General features: G+C 29.8%; 2 protein-coding genes across 2 annotated transcripts in view; one reads left to right on the top strand and one right to left on the bottom strand.

Annotated features, from left to right (window-relative positions):
• Window positions 1–19,281, top strand: part of LOC145327636 (glutaminyl-peptide cyclotransferase-like) — a 526,230-nt gene that overhangs the window by 17,298 nt on the left and 489,651 nt on the right. The gene's annotated exons all lie outside the window — the stretch shown is intronic.
• LOC145327626 (uncharacterized) overlaps window positions 1–19,281 on the bottom strand; it is a 189,105-nt gene that overhangs the window by 60,247 nt on the left and 109,577 nt on the right. Inside the window, exons 13-14 of the mRNA XM_080171167.1 lie at window positions 5,323–5,534; window positions 4,990–5,094 (exon numbers count right to left, since the gene is read on the bottom strand). Of these exons, the coding sequence (XP_080027293.1) occupies window positions 4,990–5,094; window positions 5,323–5,534 (317 nt within the window). The remainder of the gene's footprint in view (window positions 1–4,989; window positions 5,095–5,322; window positions 5,535–19,281) is intronic.

Genomic DNA, 19,281 nt, shown 5'->3' with positions numbered 1-19,281 from the left:
TTCTTCCGATAATAATGATAAATGGGCTTTATTTGGGAGGGTTTGGTTTTACAAATATTAATATGTAACAGAAGAAAAAAACATTTTTTGACCATAAAAAGTGTTTGAGCGAAGACAATATATAATTCACCATGTCCAAAATAAAAACGACAGGTTTTAATTTTGGTTTGTTAATGTTAATGTCCTTATATGCAAGATGTTTATAATAATTTTTAAAAAATCTTTAGCTATTTTTAATTTAGGGGGGGGGGGGATAGACTTTGGATAATTATAAAATAAAATTTATCTGCTGAAGTAACAGGATCTATGTCTGTCCTAAAGGATATAGCTAACCGCCTATTTTATATGGTTCTTCTTTATAGTGTATCATTTCATAAGTCGTGCAAAGGTTTATAGCTATTTTGGGGGATGTCTAAAGCGGCGTGTCCGCTAGTTATAAATAAGATATAAGTAATAGGAATAACAAGTAAAAATTGATATATGCTTTCCTGAAAAACCAAATTTACGAATATTTTTAATGTTTGCATCCTAGAGAAAGGGATAGAAAATAGTATAAAACCTCCCCAATTCATAGCTAAAGTTGTCCCGAATATCTTCCAAATCGGTTTAAATTATTTGATACAAACAATAAATCTTACTTCTAATATTTTTGTACTTTTAGCATTTTAAAATTATTGTCGCTATTGTATAATGAAAAAAAACCAGCAAAATCCTTTTTTAGACATGTCTAAAAAGATCCTGTTCGGTTTTGGAGAGGATATTCATTCTAAAAATTAAAGTAAAATATGAATTGAACATTTTGGTAAATTATTGGCGTTTAAAGTTATGTTAGATATCATATAATGTAACTTCTGTAACATAATATGACTGCATTTATCAAGCATTTTAGAAATTTGATAACCTCACTTAAACGTTTAACAGATTTTTCTTAATGTCAAAATTTGTTTTTCTGTGAAATGGTCCGTGGTCGGTTTGGCGCAAATAAAAAAGTTAACAGGAGGCCGTAAAGGATAAATAGACATTCGTTTCCGTGAATCAAACCGCGAACATTGCGGATTTTTTTAGAGGAGCGTTGCATCCCTATAGATATCTTTCCTGTAGTTTTATTTCAGTATTTTCAATTATATTCAGAAGCAAGGTTTTTTTTGTACATTGAGATTTCACTAACCACTGAACCGATTACTAATGTTAGAGAAGCTTTATATAGTTCCCGGCATAATCTAGTCTAACTATTTCCCTTCGTCCCCTAGATGATAGGGGCACAACCCCTAGTATGTGTTATATAAGAATATGTTTATTGTTTAAATGTTACATTAATGGAATTTAAATACATGGCTCTCCTCCCTTATCCTGTCTTTAATAATTTGTCATTATTGAAGGGGAAATTAATTAATCTTTCATTGAACTAACCCTAAATCCATGGGAGCAAATCAGTGATCTAAAGGGATAAGACAATGGCCTTTAAACTTATTTACATCCCCAATGATGATACACGAAATTACCCCTCTGTAGATACAAATAGTGGTTGAAACGTTTGGACACTCCACTAAATGAACTAACCAATCCAAATCCAATGAAAGTCCCCAAGATTGTTAAGTCAATTTAAGACTTTGGGGACTAGTGGAATAAACAGCCCAATGTCCCTCCCTCCCTGGGAGCAAATAAATATAAGAATACGCATGTTTACATATGTGTAGTATGCCTTAAATAATTTTGCCTAAATCATGTTCACCAAGTACACACTTCTCAGGGGTAAAAGGAAATTTATTTGCATAAAAAATATATCTTATTTTTTTGGGTGGTGGAACAGTCTCTCCCCAAAAATGCACTCCCTCTTGAACATCTAACTATAAGGGACAAGCCAATGGTACCCTAATTAGGGCTTCTACTAAAGCAAAGCTTGTTTGCCTTTAACTTTTTTGCCAATATATTAGTTCCTTTCAAATATTGTATGCTTATACTTATTGTTAGCTCCTTTTTTATGGAACCAATCTAATAATCTTTTATCTATTTTGACTGAATAAGTTAGATACAAGACAGTTTACCTCAAATTCTTTTTTAATTGGCAGAAATGTTGGCAACCTAATTTGGAATTGTTTCCTTTATCCATGAAATAATCCATATTTGCTTTGCAAACAAACTTTTTGGTCCTATATGTCAGAGATAAATAATAAGCCGTTATGTTATAATATAAATATGAAAAAAAAAAAAAAAAAAATTCAGCATAAGGCAAAATTTGGAGTTCAACTTCTATTATAGATGTCTTTCTTTATCAAATATTTTGTATGTAGTTATTAAATTCCAATTTAAATCTATTTTTATTTCTTCATAAATAACTCGTCAAAAATGTTATAAAAATACTGATTTATAAAATCCTAAATCCCCAATTCAAACATGCACATATATGTAACGTATAAGGAAGCGATAACAAAGTTTTTAAGAATCATAAAGTGGCACTTTAAATTTGTTTTTATATGGCTTTAGAAATATTCATATATAAAATTGAAAAATTAAAAAAAAAGATTTATAGTGGGTAAATCACTTAAAATATTGAAATTTGTTTTCATAGCTAAACCAAACGAACAATCTTAATAAAATGGACTTGTAGGTGAAAGAGTTGCTTTGCTTGCAATAAAAATGTAGGATTAAGGGCGTGTATGAGCTATGTATTCAGAAACCCATACCAAAAAAATCAATGAAAAAAAGGGGTGGCGCAACTTTTGGTTGACATACACTGAGAGGTGGACACACTTTTATATTTGTTAAACATGCCCATACATAAAAAATCATTTTGATATGGCTTAAATAATGTGTTCACTTAAAGCAGTTAAAACTTACAAAATATTAATCCTCATAAAGCCCAAACCTTTTACTATTTACATTCTTTATTTGATTTTCTAAAATGGCTTCGAAATCGATTGATATCCGCTGAATTAAAACCGGTTTAATTATTATACCTACTGATATTCGCAAATGCTGTCCATAATACGATGCGATAACTAACTATTCCATACACGATGCGGTAGAGGGGTGTAGACTCTGTACAGTGATGTCAAAAAACTCCTTAATCGTTAAAATGGTAGGCCTGCTTTACCACCCCCAGGCAAAATTCTGTGCACGTAATTGTCCAATCATGCAGTTTTGTAAGAATGTCCCAAAAAAGATGAAATAGGGGAGTGACATTTGAGAAAAATACTATGAATAAATATTATTATTATTATATTTCCATTCATGTTATAAGGTTCGGACAAAGGTAATAGTCACTTATCGCATCGTATTATAGACAGCTTTCCACGAATATTAAAGTCAAAATTATAAGATTAAAACCAGTTTAATTAGCCCCAACGGGCCAAAGCATGATTTTTCAGCTGAAAACTGGTTCTAATCCAGCGGATTTAAATAGGTTTCAAAGTCATAATGGAATAGATATCCAAAATTATTGTATAATTTTCTTGGTTTAATAACGCCAAGCTGTTTCAGTTTCAACATTTTGATTGGTAGACAAGTTAGAAGCATATTATATCATATTTCAATTTGACAAATAGCGTTTAAACTTACTTTCTTGATTAGGGTAAAAACAAAAGACTCAAATGTTTAAATTACTTAATAAATAAGTTAGATAATTTAATAATCCTTTTTTTCTCTGGATTATGTTAAGAGCCAAGAGGGTGGACAACAAATCTTATAAGTTATATCAGCCCTAAAGACAACAAACCCAAATATCATTACAGCTTATTACAATACTATCTAGGACATAATAAAACTGTGACTATAGGAATTCAAAAATCTGTTAAACCAGCCGATTATACGTGGTCAAAATATTTATTTTTTGGGTGGGGCGAGGTTTTTTATGTAAATAAATATAGGCATTAGTTTTTGGTCATTTAATAGTATTTATTATGCATATTCAAAAACTTTTAATAACAGTTTTTAACATCTAAAAAAATGCAAGATTATATTTTTCGAAGAATTTTTAAACTTTTAATATTAAAAAATATAAAGGGCAATAAAGAAAAATTTATGTTTTTTTTTTACAATTGATAAAGAAATGTATGGAATTTAATATGAATATTAAAAAGCGCAGCTACTCTACAACTCTCAAAGCAATTATCTTTATAAATGTCATGGTATAATTCAATGTTAATGAATTTAAACAAAAAGAAAGAAAAAAGCCAAAAACAATCTACACCACTCCCTCTCCCCCCCCCCAAAAAAAAAAAATAATATGTCCGAGGGCAGATTTCAACTTTGTGGATAACTCTTGTTATGTAAGAATTTGTCCTAGTTTTATTCTGTTGAACATTGCATGATGTCTTACATAATATCATTCAATAACGACAAGGTTTGTCATTTTAACAACGATTTAGAACCATTAACTATTTGTTTGTAGATTGCAGGGATAAAGATTTAAGTCAATGAAATAAAAATGGAATAAGACAGCTTAAATTCTTTACTATAAAAAACGGTATAGCATTTGAATTTATGATACTGTACAAGGTAAAAAAGAAGCTCTTCAATGGCGTTAAAAAATAACATAATACAATACAAATGACCAATGATAGGCCAATACATTGACTAAATTACCAATGGCAGGCCAGTATAAATTTGAATTGACCAAGGGAAGGCCAATATAACGTCATTTTTTATAGGTACTTTAAAAAGCTTCGGCAATAAAGAAATAGATTTATAATGAACATTTCATTTAGAATTTTCAAGAAATTCAAAAATCTATTCACCCCTGTCAAAGCTAAGGCCAGGTGCCCTTTAAACTTTGATGACAAATATCTAAATTACACTAAAATAGTATTACAAGCTGCCTTTTCATGGTTTTTATCTGTTTTTTATTCAAAATAGTTATTTGATGTTCTTATTTTAAAACCATTAAGTAACATAGATATATTGTTTGTTTTTTTTATTGCAAAATAAACAAAAATGATAATATATGCTAATAAAGCAGATATTGCCTGTAAAACTAAAATAAAATCCTACCTATGAGCTTCCATTGAATTATCGTCATCTGAGTTGAAAATTTGCTTGTTGTTTGCTGTAGGTGGGAGCAGGTCACGTGATACACACTCTAGTGCACTATCTCGACTAGATAGATAGATATATATATATAATTATAGATAGATAGATAGATATATATAGATGAATGGATAGATAGATAGATAGATATATATAGATGAATGGATAGATAGATAGATAGAAAATAACAGAAAATAACAGAAAAATAGATACAAAATAATAACAATATAGACATAAGGACATACAATGCAGTAAAATCTAAAACCACCCTAAAAGGGTGTGAAATAAAAGTGTCACCTGCTGCTACAATCACATTGACAGCCACACCCAAGTCGCCCCTCCACAGCCCTGCTCGGCGGCTGCTGTTCGGCTAATAAAGGCTGCGACTGGTGTTGACCGCTGGCGGCTGTTATCGTGCTGCTGCTGCTGTTACCGGCTGCCAAGTTGTGGCTGCTGTTCGGCCCTTCGAGCTGTTTTGCGTCCCGAGGCTGCCGAAACACCAAATCACTGCAAGGGTAGCGTTGTGTGTGTGTTTATAAAAGGTGCTTTTTTGGTTGATTTTTTTATTAAAAAATTATGTTTTTTACTACAATACCAAATAACATGTTAAGATACATTTTTTCCAATATACTACATTTTTAATTGAGTACAGTTTTAACGTTTGAGTGCACAGAGAAGGTTGCAGGACTTTAGGGGGAAGAAGGCACTTTTTATCTTAGAAGGGGTGTTAACACACCCCCTTCCCTACCTCCCGCACGTCCCTGGTTCTAACTCGTGACTGCAATCTAAGAATTTCATACGATGCGCAGTGCACAAATAATAAGCAATCATATACTAATCAAAATATATACTTATGGCATTAAGCGTGCACTATGCATCATGAAAAAAACAAGGACAATTGCAGTCATAAAAGTGCAACAAGAATGCATTATAATAATAAATGTCAAATAAAAAAGAAAATTTAATTGACTTAGGAAACATTCACTAAATTAAAGAACAAAATAGTTTAAAATAGTTTAAAATAGTTTAAAATCATGACTTCATAAAAAAAAGATTGTTTATTTTATTTATTCAATTATGACCAAAATAAGACTTCTTCAAGTGTCATTTCTTGTAACAGAAATATTGAATTTTTAGATTACAACTTATTCATCTTAATTATAAAAGAATTGAGTAATTAAGAGTACGTTGACATGTAGCTTAATTTAATAAAGAAATTCCATAGCGTTGCAATTTTTGTTCTTTTTCACATTTCAAAGAAATTATATTTAAAATAAAAATAAATCTGTAGCAAATCAGTATTTTTATATGTTATATGCGCTTATAGCATCTAAGGGCTTTTTGTTATTAAATTAAACCAAACCATGATTTAAGCCTAAAAAATAAAACATCCTTAAACCACCCAAATATCTATGGAAAGCTTCTATAATGGAGAACCCAATCGGTTCAGTAGTGTCCGGGATCTAACAAAAGAAGAACAAAAAATCTTACTACTTTATATTTTAAGAAATTTTTTTTTATACTTTTTGTTTTTCTTAATACTATTACCCAACTACGTTCTTGCCTATGAAATAACCACGTACACAATCATTGCAAAAAAAATTGCAAAAGATTTTATCTTTTTTTGCATAAGAAACTTTGCATAATGTTGATACTTATTCAGTGAGGTTAATTATTTCAAAAACAATTAAGATTTCTTTATTTTAACTAATAAAATGAAATCATAGTAGGAAATTGAAGTTTCATTTCAGTAATTAAAAATGTTTCATGAAACACGTTTGACAAAATTACGCAATAACATCAGCAATTTTTTTGCACAACTGGTTAGAGATTTTTGTATTACATGCGTAATGCGTTTTAGATATTTTTTATATTTATACTAAAAACTCTTAGGCTAACATGGAAAAAAAATTAGGATTCGTCCTATGACATAAAATCATCAAAAAGTTATGTTTTCGAAAAATTAACAATATTACTAAATAACACCAAACATATCACACAAATATTCAGGGCTCGGCAGCCTTGGTCAGACGCATGTAAGCCTCAGTGGAATCATCCTTTTACAATATTAAAAATTTGCTTGAAGTCTAAATTTGATCAAAATATGACAATTCCTCTTTTTAAATTACTCTTCAAACTACCAAAATGAGTATAAATTTTAGGCTTCGTTGCAGCTGACGCGCGATTGCCGAGCCCTCAACTATTTTCAAATATATATTGTGTAATATCCGATATTGTGTAATTGACCTTACCCTACCAGTTATTATAAATAGTGTATGTATATGTGTATACTTCAAGTGAAGCTTAGCAAATCAATCAAAACTATTATTATACAGAGAAGGGTGCTTTATTATTTGTAGGCCTACAAACCAGTAAAATACTATGTAGATAATTAGAAGGTATTAATGATCATATTTATTAGTTGAATTAATCATATGCGCTTAAGCTAATAAATGATGAGCTTACGATCCATCATTTGTTTATGACATGCCAGTATTAGGTTGAAGTTGTCTAATATTTACGGTTACTTAATGACTAATATTTAACATTTTACTAACCAAATAACGCTATTCTTATGATAGTATTATATTGATATGATAACCTTATATAATTTTTACAAAGAGTTCGAACAAATTGTCAAAAAAATGTCAGTTTTGTGAAAACATCCATTAGATTCAGTCATGAATCATCGGGAAGACTTGTGCGAATTTTTTTTTCGCTCACATACTCTTTGCAGCCTCAATTTATATGGAAATCAAGCAGCACAGCAAAAAATGTGTGTTTTATCAGTTGATCAGTGTTTGTTTGGGCACTGTAAAAAAAATGTGATAAATTTTGGGAATATTTATTAGTATTCTTATTTCTTAACTATGATTGTTCTATTGACTTTTAAGGAAGAATTGTTTTGAATCAATTTAGCTAGTTGCCATTTTTCGCCAGTGCATAATGAGTGCAATTTTTCATGCATTGTATACATAAGCCTTTTTACTGACTAGTTTTAGTCATGATATATCAGTTAGTTATTGTGTTATATGAATAATATTTTCTTCATGGTTATTGAAAGGTTCTGATATTTTTTAAAGGGATTAGACAATGAATGATAAATTGAGGTACAGCATCCCTAATTATGATAAATAAACCTAAACCTTCTGTAAATTAAATTTATTGGCTATAAACTTTGGAAACTGCTAGTTTAAGCCAACTAATCAAGATTTAATAGTGGCCAAGGTTTGAAGCCAAAAATTAAGATAAAATGTTTATAAAACATTAGTATAATTTACAGTCTCCTTCCCTAAATTATCTCTCTTTTCTATTATTTCAAATTAACTCTATCATTAATGCAGACAATTCATTCAACGAGCAAGTAGCCTAAATCATTCATGACCAAAAGGTAAAATTTTTTGTTTGCCAACTTGGGATATAATTATTTGTATATATATAAGCCTTTATCTGATGGTATGATCCTTGTGATAAATTATATTGTAAGCCCTAACTCATGTTGATTATGCAAGGCCCTCAAAAAAAAGACGACTTATGAACATATAATCATGGTAATCATTCTGACGGCAGTCAACAATAATAGAGATATCTTAGAGTGCCCAAAAAGTTGGTTCTAAAAGTATCAAAAATGTACTAAATATTTATAGCGCAGATATCTTATAATTAGGGTATGCATAGAAATACACTTTAAGTTAATCCTTTTTTATAAATCTGTTATCCTTGTTTATTGAAAACCCTATGTCTTTTTTGAGGAATCTACAATCGTACCTCTAACATATCAACAACAAAAAAACACTCTACACTATAGGCACAAGAACTTTGCAACTGAAAGGTGTTGTCATAAAATCTGGGTAATGGCTGTAAACAAATGGTCTTCCAGTTTTATGAGGTGTCAATTCTTTCAAAGGGTAATTTACACCAAGAAAAACAACCATAACTTGGCGTATAAAATATTGTAATGATTCTTAAATTGCGGTTTGATCATGTAACAAGGACAGTTATGTCCATCCACAAAAGCTAATTATATTAGTTAAAAACATAAAACTTGCTAACATGGAACTCATTTATTAGTATGTTTTTTCATCCAGTGAGTGAAAAGGAGATGAGGTAAAGGGGATGGAATAGAAAAATCGTTATTTTTGCCCTCTGCTGTTTCACTTTATTAGAGAACATGATAATCTGGTGTAAGATCAAAGTAATAATATATAATATAATTTTCATTTGAATGTGGATCTAAGATTCTACCAAGTCTATTGGGACGTAAGGACGGGAATTATACATTATTGAGTAGCAGCGCTACTAAAAATGTTAAATGTAAGTAAATGACACTAATTGTGATATCAAATAGCCATCTGTAGTATAAATTTTATGAAAACAACAGCAATAATCAGCTATTGTATCTCATATCAATAGATATATTATTACTTGGATCTTACACCAAATTTTCATGGTCTCTAATGAAATAAAACACACAGCTGGCTAAAATAACGAATTCCCCTTTCAACCCTCTTAACCCCACCACTCTCCTCCTACTGGATGAACGAAATGATCAATAAATGAGTTCAATGACAACAAGCTAAATTGACAACAAAGTTTCCCCTGTCATAATATCCACGTATACTCTACCTGCATCCATTTTCATATCTCAAACATACTTTTAACACACAACACACACAATCTTCAATGAGTAAATTCTCAATATCATTAATTTTACCAAAATGTTGAAAAGTTCAAGGCATAAGGGATATGACAATGAACTTAATATAACAATGGAAATGGAATGGGAAGGAAAATAAAATAACTCTCTCTTTACTTTAAAAGATATTGAGATTATCTTAAAACAAATTGAATAGTACATTCATTTTCGGTCCAGGATGAGAAAAAGAATCTTTTAATTTAAAATCTGCACAATTGAATGAAACAATGGACATGTTAGAATAGCTTGTATGCATTAAAACTGTATGTAATACAAACCTAAACAAGTCTGTAAGTCTGCATTTTTTAACACAGTGAAGCAGGGGTATGGCAATAAATGAATCTTTTGTATAAAGTTCTTTTTGTGCAAAATTGTGCTTATAGTAAGTCAGAGAAAGAAAAACCTTTTTTAATCTTATGCTTAATATAATACCAAAGGCAAAAGTTGTGGAAGAATAATTTGTCTCCATATTCTTGATGGAAGAAAATGTAATCCGCTATGTCTACCTTATTTTACATTATTTTTTTTATAAAGAATGTGGGAATTCCAAGAAAATCTTCCATTGTAATGTTAAAATTAAAAATCATTTTTTTCCCTTAAGAATTAACTGGTTTTTACTTGTTGATGAACTAGCAATTTTGTCTGATATATGCATTATGCCATTTTACTACTCGAAACCTGTAACCTGTATCTACCATGTAAATTGATTAAAAATAAGAGTACAAACTTAAAACATTTGCTCTTTCTTAATAAGCAATCTTAATCCAACACCATGTCCGAAAATTACATAGAAATGTATTTTAGATAACCTCTTGGCCACTTAGATAAAATCTGCAGACTTATACAGGGATGAAGGGAAATTCTACCATGATAAAATATATTCTGCTTCCAACAATTTCTTTGTTTTTGTGTTATCATATTCACCTATTTTTTTTTTTTTTTTGATTGGTAAAACATATTTTGCTTCAGTGAAATATCCTCCATCCCTAAAACACCAGGGAGTGAGTGGGGGCTGTGTATTACACTTTTTATTGAATATTGATTGGTTGGTTCATTAGAGTGTCCAAATGTTTCAACCACTAATGGTAATCTACAGAAGGGGTAACTTTGTGTATCATCATTGGGGATATAAATCAATTTAACGGCAATTGTCTTTTCCTTAAGATCCCTACTAAAACTCAAATATTTAGATGCACAATCTAATTTGTTCTTAAAAATCTAACATTTTCATAAAACTACAGTTTATCAAAGCATTTTGATGTTGATATTTTGTTGTAACAGCTGGTTTATTTATATCTCTAGAAACCTATAATATCCAAGAATTTAACTGGTAACAAAATTTACAAAGAATTTTAACAATTTTACTTATCATCACTTAAAAACAATACATCATGACTACGAAAAAAATACTCAATATTTTATCTAATGAAAAAAAAAATCGTTGAATCCTTAGCAAAAAAATCTTCAAAAACAAATGATATTTAATGTATGATTTATTCAAAGTTACTTTTATTGATGTTATCATCCTTGTTTTTGTATAAGAATAACATGCCTAAATGAACTGTTAAAATAATATAATATTTGAACATTAATGGGTTCCTTTTACACCGTTTAAATTTAAGGTGGCTCCTTAGAACAACACTGCTATACTATAATGGCTGGCTATCTAAATATAAAATAAAGTGTAACACCTGCCTTATTAAGAACTCTAGAAATAGCCTCTACATTTGCACTGAATTCTAATTACAGACCTCAGACACTTTAGCTATATTTTAAAAGACTTTCTTTACAATAAAATTTTAGATATTTTAAAAACATAAGAAACCTCCCCCTTCTAATCTTTAGTGATATAATATGCCAAATTGAACAGTAAATAATAATTATTATACTGGATTCATACTGTAGATGTAGGTTTCTATTATTAATTCTTATTGATTTACAGATTGAGCGACATTTCAGGACGTTATGTTTATATATATGTACATACGTCATGACTTCTATCCTTAAATGATCGACATTAAATCAATATTTCTAAGTTTAACTATCGTAGTTTCCTATTATCCAGAAAAGACTACATGCTAAACAGCTATTTACAATGAATCGATCATCTCATTAAAGGCGTTTTATCAGGGAGAAACTGATTGGTAAATAAATAAATTTTCCGTATGGCTTGAAACCGAATAATATCCGGTTCTCAGCTATACTGAAGAATCATATATAGCATAGTATTAAAGACAATTTCCAGCGAATGTTAAAATAAATTTATAAAAGTTATACCAGTTTTGTTAGACCAAGCCTTCCTGGTTTTGATCTTATAATTTTTCCTTTTAATATCCGCGGAAAGCTGTTTATAATACGATGTAATAAATATCTAATAAATTATTTTATTCCTGTCATTAAAAGTCTACAAATAAGAAAAAAGATATGCTATGTAAAGAAAACCTGTTTTGGATTTTTTGCATTTTAATAAGAAAACATAATTTTTTTCGACTTACATAAAAAAATAAGGCTTTTTTGTATAGTTTTCAGTTAACTACAAATTTTCATTTAATTTACTTATCCTTTCCCTCCTATAGATTTAAACACTACTCTTGTGTTTCAAAAAGCTGTTACTATCAGTTTTACTAAATAAATCTATCTTACCCTTTATTTATTGAATCTATTTACAAAGATGGAAAGGAATTTGGTGTAAAATTTAATAGATATCAATTTGCACTTTAAGATTCTGTGAACAGCAAAGATGATGTAATATTTTTTTATCGAATCGTATCATAGACACACCATCGTGGCTAACAAAACTAGTTTTATTCTTAAAATTTTTTATTTTAATAATCGTGAAAAATTGTTTTTAATACGATGCTATAGATGATTTTTCAGTATGAGAACCGTTTCTAATTTAGCATCTAGTAATCGGTTTTGAAGCCATACTGGAAACATTATATGTTAATATTTTGAGCAAATATGGGGCAAATTGAATAAAGAAGGACATATCATAGTTATAGAGTAGCTGTGTTTGCAATGTAAAAAAAAACTTCAATCCACGTTTTATACATTCAAAAGTTTTGTAATGTAGCATTGTTAGCTGGAAGATTTGGAGGGGAAAAAATAAAATTCATATTTTGTCAGAGAGTGACATTTTATTTGACGTAAATTAGGTCCTACATGGATGAAGACGGTGGTGGAGATATAGGAAAAAGGAGAGATAGAAAGAAAGAAATATATATATAGAAAGAGAAAAAAAGAGAGTAAGAGAAATAGCGAAAGAAAGAACGAGAGAGAGAGAGAATGAAAGAAATCGCGAGCAAGAGAGAGAGAGAGAGAGAAAGAGAGAGAGAGAGAGAGAGAGAGAGAGAGAGAGAGAGAGAGAGAGAGAGAGAGAGAGAGAGAGAGAATGATAGAAATCGCGAACAAGAGAGAGAGAGAGAGAGAGAGAGAATGAAAGAAATCGCGAACAAGAGAGAGAGAGAGAGAGAGAGAGAGAGAATGAAAGAAATCGCGAACAATAGAGAGAGAGAGAGAGAGAGAGAGAGAGAATGATAGAAATCGCGAACAAGAGAGAGAGAGAGAGAGAGAGAGAGAGAATGAAAGAAATCGCGAACAAGAGAGAGAGAGAGAGAGAGAATGAAAGAAATCGCGAACAAGAGAGAGAGAGAGAGAGAGAGAGAATGAAAGAAATCGCAAACAAGAGAGAGAGAGAGAGAGAGAGAGAGAGAGAGAGAGAGAGAGAGAATGAAAGAAATCGCGAACAAGAGAGAGAGAGTGCAGAAACAAAATAAAGTTCTAGCACCCTTTATAAAAGTACATTAAAAAAACAAGCCACTTAAATAAAATTTTGCCTGCGTGAAAAAGGTGCGAACGAATAAAAGGTGTTCTTTTTGACATAATGTGAATCAAACTCAAATTTGTAAATGACATATTTTTCGCGCTGCCTGTCTGTTACTTTTTAGTCTTTTTGCTCTATAATCATCAAAAGTACGGCACATGGCAATGGATATAGGATATACGTGGATATATTGACAGGGGAAAATTTGTCGTCAATTTAGGTTGCTATTTCCCCTGTCATGAATGATCAGTTCGTTTATCAAGTAGGAGGGGTGAGGTTAAGAGGGTTGATAGAGGTATTTTAGCCAGCTACAAGATTTACTTTATTAGAGTACATGCTAATCTGGTGTAAGATCCAAGTAAATATGAATCCATTACAAGAAGAAGAAACTGTAGATTATATTTTTCTCGTAGAGATAGGCCCATTGTGAATAATTTAAAGAACACTGCACTGTCAAATTTTATTTTATCTTCTTAATAATATACTCATAATGTCTCATATTTGACATAAATATTATTCAAATTTGCTCATTTCATTTTTATGATGCTTGACAAAAATAAATGATTTTAAAGTATTTATCAATAATAACAAAATTTATTTTACATTTAAACCCTAATTGTAAGGTATTTTCGCTGCTAAAAAGACAAAACACCTATTTAGCAAAGTAAATTGTCAAATTACTCGACAAATATTGACTTCATAAATCACGACAAATTAGGGAATGGCTGAAGAAAAAACTTAGTTTGTAAAAAAAACCATTTAAGAGAGGATGGGTTGAGTAGGGAAAATTAATCAAGAAAACCAAAAACATAGGATGTTTTTAAATGATGAAAACTTTTAAGATAGTAAAATTAGAAGCTTTTTAAATAATGAGAAAAAAAAGCAAACACGTTTTAATTACTTTATTAGCAGCTAGGCCCCCAGCATCTAAGGGGGAAGGAGGAAGCAAAAATATATATAAATGAACTTTTTATGACCAATTATTTGTGTCTATCTATTGTTCAGAAGCCCTATCCCTGCCTCCTTGCTGAGCTCACAAATTTAGGTTGCAATTTATGAGGTGCGGAAAAAGGGTGAACCTCCGTTTCCGCAGTGTTACAAACACAATACAATATTAGCTTTAACCAATAAGCAGTGTTGTTTTACAGGGATCTAATAGGATAAGACATTGGCCGATTAATTAATGAACAAAATTACCCTTTTACAAACCAACCAATGAAAATTTTAGAAAATCCCTAAAGTTGTTAAGCAAACGAATAAGAAAACTTTATTATACAACTTTAGGGACTAGTTTAATAAACAGACCAATATCCCCTTCCTTCCTGGGTGTTTTATAATATAGTAAAAAGGATGAGCTGACGTAATAATATGCGGTTCTTATTACTTCTGGATAATATGATATATACGCGGAGTTAAAGACTCACCGCGGAAAAAAAGGGATGATTAGAGGGAAAGAAAAAGTAGTCATTAAAAGATAAAATAATAGACCTACTTAAACTGGAGAAAAGATAGTGTTTTTAAAAAGAAATAGGTAGAAAGTTAGATACACAGCTAAGCATTGCCTACTATTCTTTTCAGATATATTATAAAGAAGAAAACGACAGATAGATTTTTAAGTCATGATTCAACACTATATATAAACCCCAAAGAAACAATAAAAGATAGAGATAGAGAGATAAATTATAAAAGAGAAAAAAAGGGAAAAATAGGATAAGAGAAAAGTTTTTGAAGACCTTCTCTTTTTCATAATTTAAAATGGCAAGTGTGCCATTCCATACTAGAGTAGATTCCGTAGTTAACTAATTACATCACTATAACAGCAGATTATAAAGCTTTTAAAAACTGTAATGTTACTGTTATACAATATATTTGAGTGATTCTAGAAACAGTATCCTACATTGCAACATCCTCACCCTTGAAAACATTTTTTGTACAATTTAACTTAAATTAATGTTGTTTAAACTTATTTGATATAAGAATATGTGATTTTAAAGACCAAAAGCTGTTTTTTTTTGTTTTTTTTGGGGGGGAGGGGAAGGACTCATACTATCTAATAAGAATGTCCCTAAAAATTTGCCTAAATTACAAACGAAATTAACAGATAGATGGATAGGGTTGCAACAATGAAAGGAAGAAAAATGAGATGATAATATTTTTACCAACAGATAGATAGATAGGGAGGTAACAATGAAAGAAAAATGAGAGAGACTAAAATTAAAGAGAGGCCCCTTGTTTTAATTGTTGTAACGTGACCAGAGTTAAGTGAGGACAATTGAGTTTATATAATTAGAGTATCATAGATAGGGTTTTTCTCAGGGATCAGACAATGGAAGAAAATTTGATGTACTACCCCAATTATGATACTGAATAGGGGTATCTTAAGATTATAATTATTGATGGAAAAGGTTGGACACATCTAGTATGTGCCAACCAATCAAGTCTCTAAAGTTTAAAGGTCAATAAATGAGAAAATTAGTTTATAAACCTTTGAAGACCCGCATAATAAATGACACTTGTATTTTGATGACAATAAAATCACCTTCGTGATTACAGAAGCATAATTGTGTATCTATTAATTTTAACTCTATTATAGGATCATTATGCCAAAAAGTATTTCAAAAGTACCCTTGGACCTAAAGTAATGTAAAAACAGCACATGAATTTGGCTTACGACTTTAACGACTAAAATGTTACTTTTGAAAATTTTAAAAGGATGCCTCAATTTAGGTATCTGAAAATTTAATTTTAAAACATAAAATAAATTAGCCTATTCAGCAAAAAATTATTTAATTTAATAAAATCATAAAATGTTACTTTTAATTAGATAAAATTGCTTTCGTAATTTTTATGTGCTAGCTTGTTATCTAAAATTGAAAAACCATGTCAAAAAATGGCATAAAAAGGCGATATACATTAATATTTATAACTTAATTGTCTTCAATTTTAAAAGTGAAGCTTTTCTACAACTAGGGTCTTTTGTCTGACCGTAACGGATAGCTCTTTGCGACAATTTATACATGTTAGAATTGTCCTATCGATTTCAAAATTTGCATGATGTTTCATATAACTGTAACTTACAATCTAGAGAGCGTAGCAACTCTATAATCGTTACCCGAAAGTCCGTACGTCCATTTAAAACGTTCTAATTTTAGCTTTTTTGACAAAAACTGTTTATATGACTGTTCATTCAATTGAATTTTGGAAAGATGATTTCTAGGACAACAAGGTCCAATATTATAGGCAAAGCATCTATATAATTAAATTCTAAAAATGAAATTAAGTCCATTATCTAGACAAATATAATATTGTAATATTGTATTCAAGACTGATACTATAGAATGAAGTCTTGGGTTGGCTTTAGGCTATTTTTCTGCCTTTTCGTTCACCCTTCAAATACAGAACCCCTAGATGCACGGGTTGCAGCCGCTAGAAACAAATTATTAAGTTTTTGCGCTCTCTTGCTAAGCATTATCATAACCTAAATAAAAATTTGAATGATATCTTTCTATCTTAATGGATTAAAATTAGGGGGAGTAAAAAGCGTTCGGACATTTTTTTTATAAATTCTTTCACGGATTTTTTAATTCCTTGAAATAACAATTCATTTACACCGTAAGAAATGTTTTTAACAAACTGTTAAAGGGCAAGAAAATGTCCTTAAAACTCACATTAACTCATAACAAAGAATGAGTGATAAAATTGGACATTATAATTTACCCAGGGATTAATTCGGCAACTGAGAAAAAAAATTTTGCCGTCAACTTTTTCGCTAATCATATTGGCTAATATTTGTTAAATTATGCGTTAAATAAGCTTTGACAAAAGTAAAAAAGAGTTGTCTTTTTTATTTTAATTGAAACGGACAGAGATAGAAAGATTGTTATGCACCGAAATTATTTCTCAATCTCTATCATAAATTCTTAGCTCTACGTGATAGGTCTTTGAAACTGAATTTGCTTATGAAAAATTATTTTATTTTGCCACGTAAAGCTACTCTATTACTATAATTATCCGACTGACCATCTGTATTTAACAGTTAATGGTATTATTCTTGGCTGCTATTAAAGAAAGACGAAGAAAATTTCCAATTTTTAGCTGTTTCTATCCTCCTAAGTATTCAAACTTATCTATAATAATAAACTTATCTATAATAATTCTTAAGGTGAGATGTTAAATTCAATGTTCGAATTTTCAAACTTCTAAACTTATATGGAAGTAAGTTTAAAATACTAAAAAAAGACAAAACCTTATCTTTTATATTTGACAATAGAAGGATGTTTTTTTTACTTGACGTTTGTGACTAGTTGACGTTTTCAAAAACTCTTTTTTTGCAAAAAAAATAAGGATAATTAATCTATAAAACATATGCCTACATTATTAACCTTTAAAAATGTTGGCTTAACAACTTTGGGGTCTTCAATTGAATTTGGTTTGTTGTTTCATTGAGTTGAGTGTCAAAACGTTCCAACCAATAAATTTGGGATGTAAATCAAATAATAGGCCATTATCTTATCCCTTTAGATCCCTGCAAAACTATAGTAATAATAAAAACATGTATGCCATAAAGTCAACACAGGCTATTGGAATTGTATGTCATCACAAAAATTTAGATTTAACAAGGATTTTTCCAAGAAAATTTGTCTTTCTCCTACTTTGCAAAAAAGTAAAGATCTTAAGATTTTCAATTTTTACGATAATCAGTTAAGACGACCATTTTTGGAGGCCCATAATGCTCAAAACAAGGATCACTTTTGTTATAATAAAGCGAAGCGTTGTTAACTTTTAATAATGTTGATCTTAACAGAAAACTATTGTGTCTTCAACTTTTCGGCTTGTAGATTTTATTTGAAATTTATATTTGATAGCAATGACGGCATCTTAATCCAAATATGATAAAATAATTTTAATTTAGTTTTAGTGAAAAATGTCTTCAAACATCTAAAATGAAGGTGTTATAAGTTTTAGAATTATACTTTTGGTGACGTTATATATGTATATTAGGATTAGATTTATCAAATTTTCTTATGTTTTTTTTTCAGTTTAAAACTATAAAGTTTGGTATTATTGTTATCAACAAATAAATTAATACAATATTGAAAAAGCTAAACTACTCTTTACTGACAAAATAGTTTTTTTCTCTAACCAAATGGTTTTGTAAAACAGGTGTTGGATGTTAAATTCAAAGATTTTTTTTTTCTCCTTTTATCATTTGGTTAAAAGCTTACATGTATATCACTTTAAAAAACAAGGAGAAAAAAATACAAAATAAAACAGTTTAAAAGAAATTGTATTAGAATAATAACAGTTATTTATAACATCGTATAATTGGCAGATTTCCGCGAATAGAAAAATAAAAAAAATATCTGTAACTCGATAGGAGATATAGTTTTTCAGTATGGCTCAAAACAGGTTCTAATCCAGCGGATGTTAATCAGTTTCAAAGGTATGCTGTAAATAAAATTAATGAAATGTAATCGACAATTCAACGTAACATTCCAAACAGACAGCTTGATAGATTAAATTCAGACAGAAATATACAGATAATTTGATAGATGGACAGGCATCCAATCAAAGATGGATAGATAGAAAGCTACTGATAGATAGATAGTCATACACAAGGCATTACATAAATTGACAGGCAGAAAATTAAAAATTATGGTACATACTTATATTTCAAGACAATACAGCCTTAAAAGAATGACCCAACACCACGTCACTCTTAAGATGTATCAAGATA

This window comes from Acartia tonsa, chromosome 9 (genome assembly GCF_053477335.1).
Source record: "Acartia tonsa isolate MP-2025a chromosome 9, ASM5347733v1, whole genome shotgun sequence".
Lineage (NCBI taxonomy): Eukaryota > Metazoa > Arthropoda > Copepoda > Calanoida > Acartiidae > Acartia > Acartia tonsa.
This window is presented reverse-complemented; position numbering and strand designations above follow the sequence as displayed.